This window comes from Podarcis filfolensis (genome assembly GCF_964270895.1).
Source record: "Podarcis filfolensis genome assembly, chromosome: 5".
Classification (NCBI taxonomy): domain Eukaryota; kingdom Metazoa; phylum Chordata; class Lepidosauria; order Squamata; family Lacertidae; genus Podarcis; species Podarcis filfolensis.
Window position 1 is genome coordinate 58,233,462 of NC_139608.1, and position 14,999 is coordinate 58,248,460.

Here is a 14,999-nt window from a genome sequence, read left to right on the forward strand (position 1 = left end):
TACAGATTCTTCAACCCAAGCCAAAATTAAAGCATCATAAAATTTGATGCCAATGTCGCTAGATTCCTGACTGCCACTTCAATATACCCTCCAACATATAAGTGCATTTGTTTTATGTTATATGTGAGAGCAGCTTGCTATAATGAAAAGGGGAGCAAGTGTCGAGGGTAAGTCAGTGGCATGAGATTTGGAAGCTGACATAGCCTGTTTAAGATTTTTAGAAATATTTCAAAACAGAGCACCGAAGGAGCTCGTATGGTATCAAGTTTATTTATGCAGATGAAATAGTCACATATTGTTTGTGAGATCTATTGCAGCTAGTTTCCGCTTCACAATTTTCAAGATGTTTTTTGTGCACTTCCAACCAGCAAGTCTCAGTCTTCCATTTTTTAATATTCCGTGCCAGATACCATATTTAAAACAAGTGGTGCTACCATGTTTGTCAATGCTCAAAAATTTAATGTACTCATCTTGTGGAATGCAGATATATTTCAAGATGAGCTCCATCTTCTCTGTAAAAATGCTATAATTTGTGCACATTGGCTGAATGCTGAAAATGACTTGTAACTTGTAAATGATGGTATGCAATTTACAAAACAATATGCCCCAAGGTCAGGGTATGGTTTATATAAATTTGACCTTTACAAAAGTTTTGTAGTAGCAAAAACAAAAAAAAACCTCAAGAGTCTGACCAAATCAGCCAATTTAAAATTAAATAAATAAATCATCAGTTTAAATAAATCATCAGTTTAAAAGCCATTAATAGTGTAAGACATTGGGATGTTTGCAATATATGGAAGGAAAAAGAGTCTCGTGTTTGGGCAGTGCACTTCCTGCCCCTGTACTACAGATCCTAAACATACATTTGCACACACACAAAAGTCACAAGTCAGTGTAGCTATTCAAAATCTTTTTTAAAAAAATGTGTTCAGCTTATGCTTACAATTCAATATGAGGACAAGTTCCTTCCTTAAAAGTTTTGTGGCTCAAAACTTATGCTCTCTCCACACCCCCAACTTTTACAATTTAACATAACTGGTATGCTAATATGCTAGTATGAGAAAAGCAAATTTTCCTGGCACTTGCTGAAATCCTAATACATGTTACTAATTAATTCATTATATGTTGTTTCCGTTTGTCTTATTTTAGTTTGTTTATTTACTTCATGTGTTCATTGACTGATGAATTGATTTATACAATTTATATCCTGCACAGTAAATTTAATTCCCAGGGCAGCTAACAATGTCATAAGAAACAATGGAAAAACTACTACTACTAATAATAATAGCTACCACAACAAAATGGCACACAGTTATACATTCAGATGGACTGTAGAATCTAAACTGCTCTAAGCTAAAAATTCTAACACCAGGCATTCTTAAAAGCCTGGGGAAACTAAAATCTTTTCACCTGATGCCTTAACAGTAAAGTGGGCACCAAGCCTGTCTTTGCTCAAGACAGAATTCCAAAGGCCATGAACCACTGTTGACTAGGAATTACGGTAAGTCCCATTGAACTGAAGACTTACTTCTAAGTAAACATGAGCTCTTAAAACGTTTTTCTTTTTTTAAAACAAACACCTAACTACACATTCTTCGCAACAAACATTGGTTGCTAGTTGCCTAATTACTGTATCTCTGTCCTGCTCTACTTACTAAGCTTCCTGATTGGCTCATCACATTACTTCCTGTTTTTAGTGTCCCCACTCTCCAAACGAGATAAGATCTTCTCAGATAAACTAAAATTTTTTCCTGGGAATTCTACCATTCCCCAGGAATGTTTAAAGCAAGAGGTTAAGCATGCAAAGTAGAACTATCAGAATGTGCCTGGTGAAAAGGAGAAGGAAGAAAGACTAACTAACTATCCCCCACCCAGTTTAAGGAGGAAGCTTCTGTTCTCATCACAGTGAGGCATAAAGTTTCACCTGTCTAAGAGCGGTGCAGAAATAGGCAACTAGGTGCCCTTCCATCAGTCCCAGCCAGCATGGGTGGTAGTCAAGTAAGATGAAAGGTGTAGTCCAAAATGTTTAGAGGGTACCATGTTAGCCAGACTAGAGTCCAAAACACAAGCCCTCCACCCCTCAGCACTGAGACCTGCTTCCTCTGACAGTCAATCTCAAGAGTCTCAAGTCAGGATGTTAACTTGGTTAATTTGGTAATTCCAAGACTGGCTACCTCAGTCCATGTTGCCTGCTATCCCACTGGGTCTGGGCACATGTGGAAAGTTCCCCAGCTAGCTAGTGAAAGAGGCTTTCACGGGTTGGAGTGGGCAACAGGTGACCCACATGGCCACCCATTTGTGGGTAAGTTCTTTTGCAGTGGTCAGGAAGCACTCGTGGTCCTTGGTGAAGTCAGCCCACAACAGGTGGTCTAGTTCAGGATTATTCACTAATGTTATCGGTGCCTGGATCACTTGAGTGCATCTTGGTGGAAGATTTCCAGTTGTGCTGATGATTGGCAAATATACCTGACCCTTCCTTACCACATTTGGATGGTAGCCTTGAAAGTTACCTGGGATGTGGGGGCTTAAAAGGATACTCACATAGCAGATATCAGTTTAGAATGCACCTTTATTGTATGGAGGGTCATTTGGTACTAAACTTCCTTTCTAACAGAGGACATCGGTCACATCCATTTCAGTTATCCCAGGAGCAGGTATAAGAAGTTCTCTACATGTCTAATTTTATGGATCACAGTTGCCAAATACGTTTTGTAAAACAAATGTAATACTGGTTCTGATTGTACTGTGGCAGAAGAACTCATGGTGATGTTCCCAAATTTGTGAATATAGCTACTGCAAAAAGCTCTCATATCAACTTTGTACCTCATATTGCTTTGTGTGATCTGTCCATAATGTCTGCCATGCTATTTCTCATTTCTTACCCACCATTTCCCCTCATTTGACTTTCTAAGCTTCTTTTGTAGGGAGGGAGATCGTTTTCACTGTGGAAATCAAGAACAATATTTTCAGGAAGAGCTGGAGTCAGCTGAAAAACATGCTCTGTATGTTCCAAAAGGCAGAATTTGGCAATACAAGAGGAAGCTCATTTAGGGCTGCCTAGTGAGAGTCGTTAACAAATCCACTAATAAGTTATGGGGATTGGAGTCACATTTACTCTGCTACTTGATTTGAAAAGTAGTTATCATGAGAACCAGGCTGTTTTTGTGCTGACTCTGATATAATACACCTGTTAAACCTTCTGATGCTGGGATTGAGAATTTGTACATGTGGTGTACTAAATATGTGCAACAAAACACAGCAGTGGGGTAGCGAACACTGTTCTTGTTCTGCTAATCTATGCTTTCATATAAGCTTTATTAGGGCAGAATTCTCCAATTTTCGTGGAATTGGTTGCCTTTGATTATCGGATCAGCTTTTCGTTATGCTTGTGGGGAGACGGGAAGAATTTGGCAGCCTTTTCTGGTCCTGGGTTCATTAATTTCCACAAGTGAGAGGCCAGTTTCACAGCACTCACAGCTTTCTCAGTAACTATTCTCTGTCAGTACTTCAGGGCCCAACTATATGCACATGGTTCTTGTCCATGTCTTGAGGGTACCATCCACACCAGCAATGGCACTCCTAATGGAGGTCTCACTCATATGATCAAAGATCCAAATAATTGTCATTTTTACCCATTACCAATGTAACAAGGAAACAATTGTGCAGCAGTTGTTGGCACCCATCTGCCTCAAGAGACAATAGAGTGTGCCTCCAGGGGAGGGCTGAATTCAAACTACACCATTAGCAGCCCAAAGTGACCTCCCTGTGTGTATGGAGGACCTAGGCTACCCAGACGAGATAACCCCCCCCCCTCACCTCTCGGCCTCGCTGATGTGATCCAAAGGAAAGCAGAGTAGTACATTTGGCACCAGCTTGGCTGCAGGAGTTGCCGGAAGGAGGCGCACAAGGCCTCATCCAATCGCCTTAGGAATTCCCCCCGGATTTGTGTAGGGCTTGCTCCTTAGCCTTTTCTTCTTCTAAATATATCCTGCAAGGCAGTGGAGGTTTAGAATCCGAGCTTTCCTTCTCCAAAATGGGATACCTAACCAGGTTGATGAGTCCCATTTGCCCCTTGTGCAGCAGTAATCATGCTAAAAAGGTAGTGTTATGTACTGAAGTTCTCACCCTGGGCCAGCAGGGGGATACTGTAGATAGTTCAGGTCCACATATGCAAATAAGGGATCGAAAGTGACGTTCAGTGATTGGATAGTTACAGAACATGGTTACTGTTGCGTTCTAGTGGAGCTCTATATAAGCAGGCTGGCTGAACCCTTCAGTTCAGTTCTGTTCTGGCCTGTGAATAAACAAGAGCTGTTTGAAGAATCGCTGTGTTGTCTGATATGTTCACCCACAACTTAACAGGTAGTGTGTACATTTTGCAGACGTGATCCAAAATGTGCATTAACTTACGGGAACAGATCACTAGCACGCGCTGTCAAGTAGAAGAAAAGAGAGTGTTTTTATTTTTAAAAAATCATGACAATCACTTCTTCCTCCTTGGTTGTGTCCACACTCATTGTGTGATTTAGAACTCTGAAGCATGATGTTGTGGTGAACAGGCATAATATTGAATGGGCCAAATTGCAAACTCATGTTACATCTGAAATTACTGCACCTTGGGTTTTAATTTAATTTTCAAAAAATTATGAGCATCAGTAATGCTGTTTGATAAAACAATCTTCCACTAATACAGTGGGTTACATATTCATAAATTTGCAAAGTTTCTCCTTTACCATAGATTTACTATCAGTAGTATGTTAGCTGCTGTACAGAAGAAACATGTTTCCTGTACAGTAGGTATGCAATAAGTATGTGGCAAGAACATGAATAACAGGCAAGAGTAAAGTGATAATGGTACTTAGAATAAGCTTGATTTTATAAAGATGCTACTTAGTACAGTGGTACCTCTGGTTACATACTTAATTCGTTCCGGAGGTCCGTTCTTAACCTGAAACTGTTCTTAACCTGAAGCACCACTTTAGCTAATAGGGCCTCCCGCTGCTGCTGCTGCACCGCCGCCATGCGATTTCTGTTCTCATCCTGAAGCAAAGTTCTTAACCCGAGGTACTATTTCTGGGTTAGTGGAGTCTGTAACCTCAAGTGTATGTAACCTGAAGCGTATGTAACCAGAGGTACCACTGTAGATGAGTCTTTGGATCAGATACTGATTTTCAGAGTAGAATGGGGGAACTAACAGAAACTGATGGCAAATGTCAAGGATAAGGAGTTGCATAGAGGTGGAAATGGGAGGAGGGAACAAACAGGCTATTTGTGGGCCATACAAATTAAGTCTGAGGAAAAACTAGGACAAGAAACCCAGACAGGACTGGTGAACAAACCTTAAATGTGTAAGGACTAAGTTGTGGAGCTGTCAACATAGGTGTTTCCGACAACTTCATTATACAGTTTTGGTGGATGCATTCACCAAAACTGTATAATGAAGTTGACAGAAACACTTACGTTTCTATGTGGTTGGCCACTGTGAGAACAGGAAGCCAGATGAGCATTTCATCTGATCCAGCAGGGCTCTTCTTGTGTTCTTAGTAGAAAGACCTGAGAATAGCTTAGGCTTAAGCCTTGGAGAAGACCTTTCAAGGCTGAAAGTGTCATGGCCGTTTTTGTCTCTCCTAGTTGAGTTTGTCTAATTGCCTTTTAAATCACTGGCAATAATATATTGTGGCAGAGTGTTCCATATTTTTACGCAGCATGTGAAGTGCTTTCTTTTGTCTGTCCAAAATATGCTGCCAATCTGTTTAATTGGATGACCTCAAGTTCTAGTACTGTGGAACAAGAAAGGGGGACTTTCCCCACAGTATGTGTTACTGTATAAATCTCTGCCACACACCCCATCTTTTTTTCTAAATACACAAGCCCCAGACCACCCAGTATTTCCTCATAAGGACACTGCTCCAAATCCTAAACGATTTTGGTTGCTGTTTCCTGTATCTTTTCCAGTTCTTTGATTTGATTTGACTTTTAAGGTGAGGCAACTCCATGTTCTCTTGTCGTTGCGGCAATGGGCAGTTATTGGACTTCCACTGAAGTGAATGGGCAATTCTTAAAACATACAGGATCGCTCTCATGCACAAGAAGTCACTGGACTCTTGACTATTTCCTTTCTCTGCCTGACTGAAAAAAGGAACACACACACACACACACACACACACACACACACACACACACACTGCTTGGTACCCATGAATGCTTTTCCCTGTTTGCTCCATCAATAAGTCTAACCTCACTGACCTGCAAGTGGGCACTGCTGGATAAAATTTATGCAAATAAGAGGATAATAATAGTTGGCCACAGGAAGGGCATTTTCAAATGGGAAGGGTGAAAAAATATTTCAGAAGCATCATTTTTCTTTGTGTATTTGTGTGTCTTTTTCAGGTCCCTATTATAATACCGTGCCACAGAGTGATTTGCAGCAGTGGACAGACTGGCAACTACACAGGAGGAAGTCATCTGAAAGAGTGGCTTTTGTCACATGAGAAGCTTCAGAAGGAAAAGTTAGCATATTGATGCAGTTCAGGCACAGCTGTTATTCAGCCAAAACACATAACCAAAGATACTTGGCTTATAACAAGCTTTCAGAACACACAGTAGAATTCAGGAAAATGGTAAATATTTGAGTGACATATAAATATAATACAACATCCGAAGCGAAATGTGTGGTGGCACTACTATATTAAAAAAGCTGAATATGTCCTAAGGGATACAGCTTGTATGGCCTTTCTTGTTTTTACATTTTACAGCAGAATGAGTACAGCGGACTGTGCCTGTTGTGCATGTATTTTGTTCCCATCTCTAGTGCTGTTTTGTTCTATTTTTAATGTCCATTAAAGCAAGGATAAGGGAGTGGGAGGGGCATGGCAAATGTTAGATGCAACTGCCCCTCTAAGGAAGCATCTGGCTCGCAGAGGGGACAGCCGGGAATCCACAGCCTTCGCGTGTATTCGGAGAGCCAAATTAAATGCATAAGCTTCAGCACACACCTCCCCCTGTTCCTGCCTGGATTTGTATTTGTCCAAATTGAAAAGCTTGTACCTCTGCCAGGCTTGGTGCCCAAGATTCTCCTGTTTTCTTTGATGTTTGAACTGTTGAAATGATGTTTTACGTAAACAGTTGTTAATGAAACGCACTGAAAACCCATTCAAAAGGAAACGGCTATTGAATTGCCTATTCACAGCTTTTCTTTTCAGATCATTGTAGATGGCTTAAAAAGATATGAATAAAAATATTTTGTCTCCATTAGCATTGCTTGATGTAGGCAGAAAAAACAGATGCTGGAAAGCAGTTTAACGACAAAACAAATATTTTTATAAAAATTATGCTGCTGTGTTGGTTACCTTTTGCCATAATTTAGAAGTATATTTTTTTAAAAAAATATTTCAGATCAACAGCGCTTCTGGTTTTTTCTTAGCATTTGCTTTTTAAAAATTTTTCACATCGGTTATACAGTACTCGGGATTATAAAAAGCAAGAGCTATGCATTATATTAAACATATAATGCTATCCAGAAAAAATATAGTCAGCCAAAGGACACTGAAACTAAACTTTCTGGTTATTTAAAAAGAACTCAATGTAAGTAAAATATTACAAACCACCAGAAACTCAAATTTTCATTGAGGGAATCATAAATAGTAACACAGTAATACTGATTTTTATATTTTTATCACATTCTTATATATACGTTGCTTTAGAAGGCTGATTGCTAACAAAAATTATTGTGTTACATTACTCCATTAATGTTGTGTTACTGAGATGTTAGAATTACTTTATTAAAACCTGTTATGCATGTGCAAGTTGTCTATGTATATAAATATAATACAGTATATGATATACGGAGAAAATAAACTATACCCTACTGTACAATATAAGGCTGTATTTTATCAAGGGTTTCTGGTGGCAATATAAACCATGAAAGGAAGGCTCAAGTGGTTTGTACATGTCAGCAAGAGCCCAAGATAAAAATATAGCCTTATAATATGTATAGTTTGAGTGTATTCTTCCCCCCCCCTCCATATGTGAATACCAACCAAAGGAAATCACAAACTTTCACCTTTCTTGCAGATATTTCCATTCCAGGTATTTCTTTCTAATAGACACTTACTTGCCCATCTCAAAAAATAATTCATTCATCCCGTGAAGAATGTACCACTGTTTACTACTGCTGCTATTTAGCATACGTTTAGTTTCAGCTGTATGCTGGGGACATGGAAGGTATAAATAGAGGTGTTCAGGGAATAACAGAATCAAACTGTAAAGCATTTTTAGACTAGATTACCAGACTCCAGTTTTACATTCAGAGCATTTCAGTCAGTCAGGGGGGAAAAAAACTTTATGTGAGGCCTTTTCCTTGAATGTCCTCAGAGTACTTCAACTAATGGGAATCCCAGTGGAATAATTAGGTCTCCCTCTGGCTTGCATGCATTGTGTGTCAGAATCTAAAAACCCGACCATCCTCTGACAGATTGATGATATCTTTGCAATATCAGGTGTTTCCTATGGTCTGCTCTTTGCGATTTTAAAACCGAGGGTCAGGTTTTCGTACGCCGCTCATGTATACATTTTTACATTTCCCTAACATAGCAGCTTATCTAGTATAACATTCTGCTGTGGAAAATACAGCTGCTTTGTGGAGAGAGTGAGCCTTACCTGATGTGCACACAGTATGTAGAAGTAACATGTTCTGTTACAATTTTGTCTGGCACAGCAAAAGCATTGCTCAGGAAACCATTTTTTCTCTTTGAAGAGGGGCAGGGGGAGTGGAAGTCAATTTAGACACAAAACAATAGCCCGAAAGTATTGCCGGGGGTGGGGGGGGAGGGAAGCATTTCTGGAAAATGACAGAAATTCATTCGCTGCAAAAGGCAGAGATTTTGCCGTCTGACTAACATATTTCCATGAGCTGGCATCTCCTATGTTTATTTTTGTGTGTTGTAGGCCAAGCTGCTTATTCTTTTGTCGGCGTATGTTTCCAACAGAGGGCACTATAACTCAGAAGAATTTAGATTCGTGTGTTTTACAATGTGTTTAGGAGATGCTCATTCACTACTTTTTTTCCCTGCTGTTTAAGAATGAATTTGAAAATGAACAGCCAAGCTGAAATCTCTGAGCTGCCTTATTTGCCGTGCTTCAGACTGTCTGCCTCAGGAATTAGCTGTCTAGAAGTATTACAGGCCTGCAATCTTCATCCCATGTACGTATTGTGAAAGGTGCTGTAGTTACATAGTAAGATGAAGAATAGCCTTCCTTTTGCCAGTGATTTCCGAGATTGCTAATGATGCCCAAACTACAACCTGGCGTGACCACTAATGAAGAGGGCTGTGATAGTAGAACCTCTAGGGGGTTCTCATAGAAAAAGAAATGAGTCCATGCTGCTGCTTATGTGTGATCTTAGCATTCTTTCTACGTGCTGATAATGCTCGTGCTCTTGTATGATGTCTTAATAAGCGCGTAGTATCCTTAATTTGGCGTGACTGCTCCTCACCATAACGAAATACTTAGCAGAACACAACCAAGAATTTAGTAGGTGACAAAATGGCATTTAATGCACCTTCGTTATCTTTGGCCGTGCAAGGACCTGAACTGAGCACATAACAGCCTCGTACACCACTGTGTTGTAATAGTAGCAACACAACCAGAACAGAAACACTGGCATTTTTTCCGGCCTCCCCCTGTGGTGAGTTTGCTGGTATAAAACCCGTTGTTTGTCTCTGAGGGTTTTCTCTGTCCTGTCATAAGTCTTGATATATACCCTAAGGTTTCCTACTGAGGAAAGCAGCGATGGCAGCATGGTTCAAACTGGCATTGTCTTATGTGGCCTTAACTACAACTCCAAGAAGAAACCCAGGAGGGAAACACAATCACTTGGAATAGTCATGCGCTGTGTGCTACGACCCTCTAGCCTAGTTAGAGGGTCACAGCACAGTTTATGAAAATACATATGTAAACTTGGTTGTATTTTTTTTTTAAAAATACCCCCAAAATGAATTAAAGAAAACTCTGGAAACAAGAGAGCTATGTTCCTTTTACTTGGAATTGGGTTCCACTGACCTATCAAGTTTCCTTCCATTCAGCCTTGCAGTGCTTTGAACTGCTGACATTGAGACACTGTGCAGCCAGGCACGACAGCTGGCTCGGCAGCATCTAATACCAACACATGCTGTTTTAGCCCATTTCCAGAGACTAAGATAATGAAAGATTCAAAAATAATATTTGTTTTGGTGGAACTACATTTATAATGAAATAGATGCCCTTGACCAAGGAAGAAGCTGGATTTTGCAATGGGTCATTTACCCACTTCCCTCTGTTCAACTCATAGAAAACGTGTGTCACATAAAAACTAAACCATGTGGAAATGTGTGGGTTTTTTGGCCAAGAATATAGTCGCCCTGTATCAAACTGCCCTGCAGGGTTGTTTGGGAGACAAAAGATGGCTCTGGGCTAATATTTTACACGATAGATATTTTTTTGCATGTCCGACAAAAGGAATTTGGAAGTCAGAATTTGTAAACGCCTCAAAATTCATGCAATCGGCATCCGTCCCAGGGCTCATGATGCAGTGAAATGCGCATGATGCAGTAACCTTGCTGAATCTAAGCAGGTGAAACCACCTGGCAGCCCATTGAGCACTGCCCTCAGCTACACTATGGAAGAAAAGTCGGATATAAACATGGTATGTATCTCTGTTCAAACTTTCAGCCAATTACACTCGCGAAAGCACTTTTTGGATTTAGACCTAGATCTTGTTTTCTCTTTCTGTTTTATATTAAGTAGCTTGGTGTCAGATGTGGAGCAACTCAGAATATGACCCATAGTATTTCTATTTAACTCAACGCAAGTGGAGGGTGCGATACCTAATTTTAATCTCTTTTTCACTTCTGTTTGATATAACCTTTTAATTTGCCTAGGTAAGAGTCATGCAGCACTCCAAGCAATATTATTACTGTCAATATGATAAAGTTATAGACATACTAAAAAATGAAGAGTACATTCGAACTACGTTTCCCTATAAATATCATGGATCATTACTTTTCATAGTGTTTTTTCCACAACGTTTTGACAAATGCTAACTTGCCGTAATTTTAGATTGTGCCAGATGTAATACTCATTTGTGTTTTTAATATTTATTCCTGATTTTTACTTTTCAGGTACATACTGTTAAAGGGAATAATTGGGGGGCTTGTTCCCCACCTTTACTATAAGAATAAAACCCATTAAAAAGAGATTGTTTGAAGTACAGAAATACAAAGGGAGGCCTATAAGATTTATGTACTATTTCATGAATAATCGCACCGTAAAAATCTTACAGGAATGTAAAAATCCTTGAATTACAATCAGGTTTAATTGTAATTCCTGCTATATTCTTGGTGAAATTAATCGAATTGTATTTCCTCCGTCTTCTCTCTCTTCCATCCAATTCTATAGGCCCTTTTTCCTGCTTGACTAAAACCGACTTTAAAAACTGGAAAATATTACTGAGAGCACTTTCTGTTGCTGTCAAAGTGGCAAGATGTTTCAGTAACATTGATGTGCAAATTGGTCATACAGCTTCATAGCTTGTCAAAAGGCTGTGCTATTTTTGTTCCAAATAGCATACATAGTGTATGAGTAATAAATAAATACATTTAACACAGCACATGGGCCCCCAAATTATTCCCTTTACATTGGGGGGAGTAGAATTATGCTGGAAGAACCCCCCAAAGGCAGGCTCTCCTCCATTTCCCCCCCTGATAGATTTTAAAGTCCCAAGCAATCATTTGGTTCCTGCATTTCCTTTTGCTTTCCTCCTCCTTGTTTTTTAAATAAGGAACAAACATTCTAATAGCACAAATGCATTGTAGGATGTTTAATTGTGTTTGCCTTTGTGCATGTTGTAATGATATCCCCCCAACCCCCACTCTGTTGGAAAGCTTTTGATTTAGAAGTTGGTATTTAAGAAGCTGAAGTTAACATCAATTTTATTCTTTATCAGCTTTGGAGACATTAAGGTTTAAAATGAGCTCTGCGCTGAATGCTGATCCAGACCAGCCTCTGGTCTGTGTGAAGTTATGTGTAGGTGGCAGTTAAAAGCTGGAGGCCAAGAACTGGAGAAATTGCAGGTACCAATGTGTCTTTAAGTGACTAAAGGCTGTAGTCCAAAGTCTTCTGGACGAACTGGCACCAGCTGCAGACAGATGGGAAATGTCTGGGCTCCATCACCTTCAAGTCTGTCCCGACAAGGATCTATATATTAGGGTTGGCAAGTGGATAAAGAAGTCAGCAATGGTAGCTGTGTGGTAAGGTGAAAATTGACGTGAGCACCATAGACTGACAGTGCTTTTGATTGATGAAAGGATATTGTTAACAAGCCTTTAAAGTTTCTCATTAATGCTTCCACCACCCCCCACCCACTGAAGCCCCAAAGGAGGGGGGAGGGCTTCATGCAGACCTTTAAATAGATTGCATAGTTTGTGTTATTTAAATGCCTTGTTAAATTATTTTATTTAATGCTGCATGTTTGCTTACCATACACTGAATAGCATAGAACCGAGCTATGTGAACAAAACTTGAAGTACCCCAGTCCTTTTTAGATGCTGCATGTTAAATAATGGAATATGCTGAACTTGCATCTTCAGCATAGGAATTTACACAGTAGGCTTACACCAGAGACCGTCACCATTAGTAGCTGCAATGTGGCAGCATCACCCAAAGCAGTAAATGTTGCATTCTAAATAGAGAAGGGAACAGAGTGTTGATGGGCTTGGGGACTGCTCACCTAGGTGATAGCTTTGCAGCCTTTTTGCCAGAATGGGACCATATACGTGGTGTGACTTGACGGTGGCTAGTATTTGGTAGTGGCATTGCATGCGTCATGACCGGCAGACTAGAGGCAAGATGGAACGTGATCATGCACAGCAAGTCTGCATGTGGCTCAGTCTGTGCGAGGTGCGCACAGCTCTACAGGACCAGGTTGCCACCCTATAGGTTGTTTAGGTCACTTGACTAGAAGGTAGAAGGTAGTATTGCAGCATATCAGGGTCGTTTTCAGTGTTGGAAGAAAGGATGCCAGAAACTTCCTCCCTGGCAACGAAGCACTTGTGACGCACTGCCAGAATTTCCAGCTCAAGACCTTGGTGCTTTACAACATGCATAATGGATACCGCTGCATGGGATTCAACTACAGCTATGAGTGGAGACAGATGACAATGCGGTAAATACGAGGACATTTCTTCAGTGGTCTGGTTCACATGACATGGGTAACCCAAACGATTGTAAGTTCCTTTACTTCTATTGCAGGCCACTTTACTCCTCCCCAGTCTGTGTTCTGGAACACAGCTCATGCTAAGCAAGAAGAGAGTTCAATCATGAGCGTAGGTTCAGTTATTAATAGCAAACTTGGTGTAGTTTAGTGTGAGGGAGTAAAAAAGAATAGGGGGAGCAATGTTAGTGTGATCTATCCAAGAGTCCAAATGTCCATGTGGTCTCCGTAAACCATGGTTGGGTTTGCCATATCATACAATCCAGGCCAATAGAGAATACTTTACCGCTTGGTTAGTTGGTCAAATTGGCCTTCGTTATCCCAAGGCACGCTCTATTGTTTCAGTGATGCTTATTACCATGAGTATTATATTTTAAGACTGCCCAAATTAAATTGCAGGTGCGTAGAAATGTCTGATTCTGATTCATAACCAGTATTATTGATCACAGTGTGCACAAAACACAGAAGAATGACAGTCCCTGACCAGGAGGCTCCCCTGGCCATAGAGAAGATAAGGTAGAATGGAAATCTCAAATGCTGATGGGGGCTATAGTATAGCAACATCTAGAAGGCCTAAGATATCTCACCCCTGCTTTAAATATTGACTGCCTTCAGAATGTGAGCCACAAACTCAGGGTCCAGGTGGTATACAACTTTCTTATGTTGCTAATCACTGTTTATCCAAGCTTCCAGGCACCTATGAGTTAACCGACAGTCTCTTTCCACTCACACAAGTCTAGCCATACCTCCTTGATTTTTGTGGGATGGTTGGACATCTCCCTTGGCTACCCATAGCTTCAGGTACATGGATGAAGAAACCTTCTCTTGAACATGAGAAGAGACCTGCTGAATCAGACCAAAGGCCCATCTAGTCCAGCATTCCGCTCTCACGGCAGTCAACCCAGATGCCCATAGAAGCCCACAAGCAGGTCCTGAGCACAACAGCACTTTGCCCCACTCGAGTTTCCCAGCAACTGGTATTCAGCAGTTTCCAATGCCGGAGGTAGTGTGTAGCCATCATGACTAGTAACCATTGATAGGCTACATTCATCTATACTCCTTTTAAACCCAGCAAATTTAGGAAGGGGCACTATAGGTTGTTAAGAATATAACACTACTATATTATGTTAAAAGGTTCAACTAGAAGAACCTGTCTGGGTTATCGGCATTAAAAGGAGGCAATCAAATGCCTAATGCAGACTGCTTAATGAGCATGCTCACTATCCATGAAACATTGGGAAGAAAAAGCTGGAGGGAGGGGTAGAATGCTGTGCTTTGGGGAATCAACAAACACACTCCTGTTAGGTGATAGGATATACTGCAGTATTTTGTTGCAGGTCCCACTTGTATTTCTTGGCTGCTAAGCCTGGGTTTCTGCTCTTGACATGATTCTAAGTGGAAGTTCATTTTACTTTTATGTTCTTGCCTAATTATTTGATTAAACTACAGATGAGATATTCTCTTTATATGTGGATGGTTCTGAAAGTTGGGAGAGTAACAACTCAATAAATCTTGCATAGATATCTGATCCAGGATAATTAATGCTGATGAGTAATCTCAAAGTGCTGCTGCCTTGAGGTAAACAAAATGGAGCGTTAGGTGGTCCTTAGCTCTTGCTATGCAGGGTGTCTTATGATGGGTTTAGCAGCAGTGGTAAAGATGGCGTACAGTAATCCCATTTCTATTCTGGTTTAACACTGACCAATGGGGATGCTGAACAAACAAGGAACACACATTGATTTGAAAGACTAAA

The 14,999-nt window shown here is 40.4% G+C and overlaps 1 protein-coding gene across 1 annotated transcript in view; it reads left to right on the forward strand.

Moving 5' to 3' along the window:
• MGMT (O-6-methylguanine-DNA methyltransferase) overlaps positions 1–9,968 on the forward strand; it is a 171,757-nt gene extending 161,789 nt beyond the window's left edge. The window contains exon 5 of the mRNA XM_083617091.1: positions 6,391–9,968. Coding sequence (XP_083473217.1) covers positions 6,391–6,522 — 132 coding nt within the window. The 3' untranslated portion in view covers positions 6,523–9,968. The remainder of the gene's footprint in view (positions 1–6,390) is intronic.
• Positions 9,969–14,999: the final 5,031 nt, after the last annotated feature.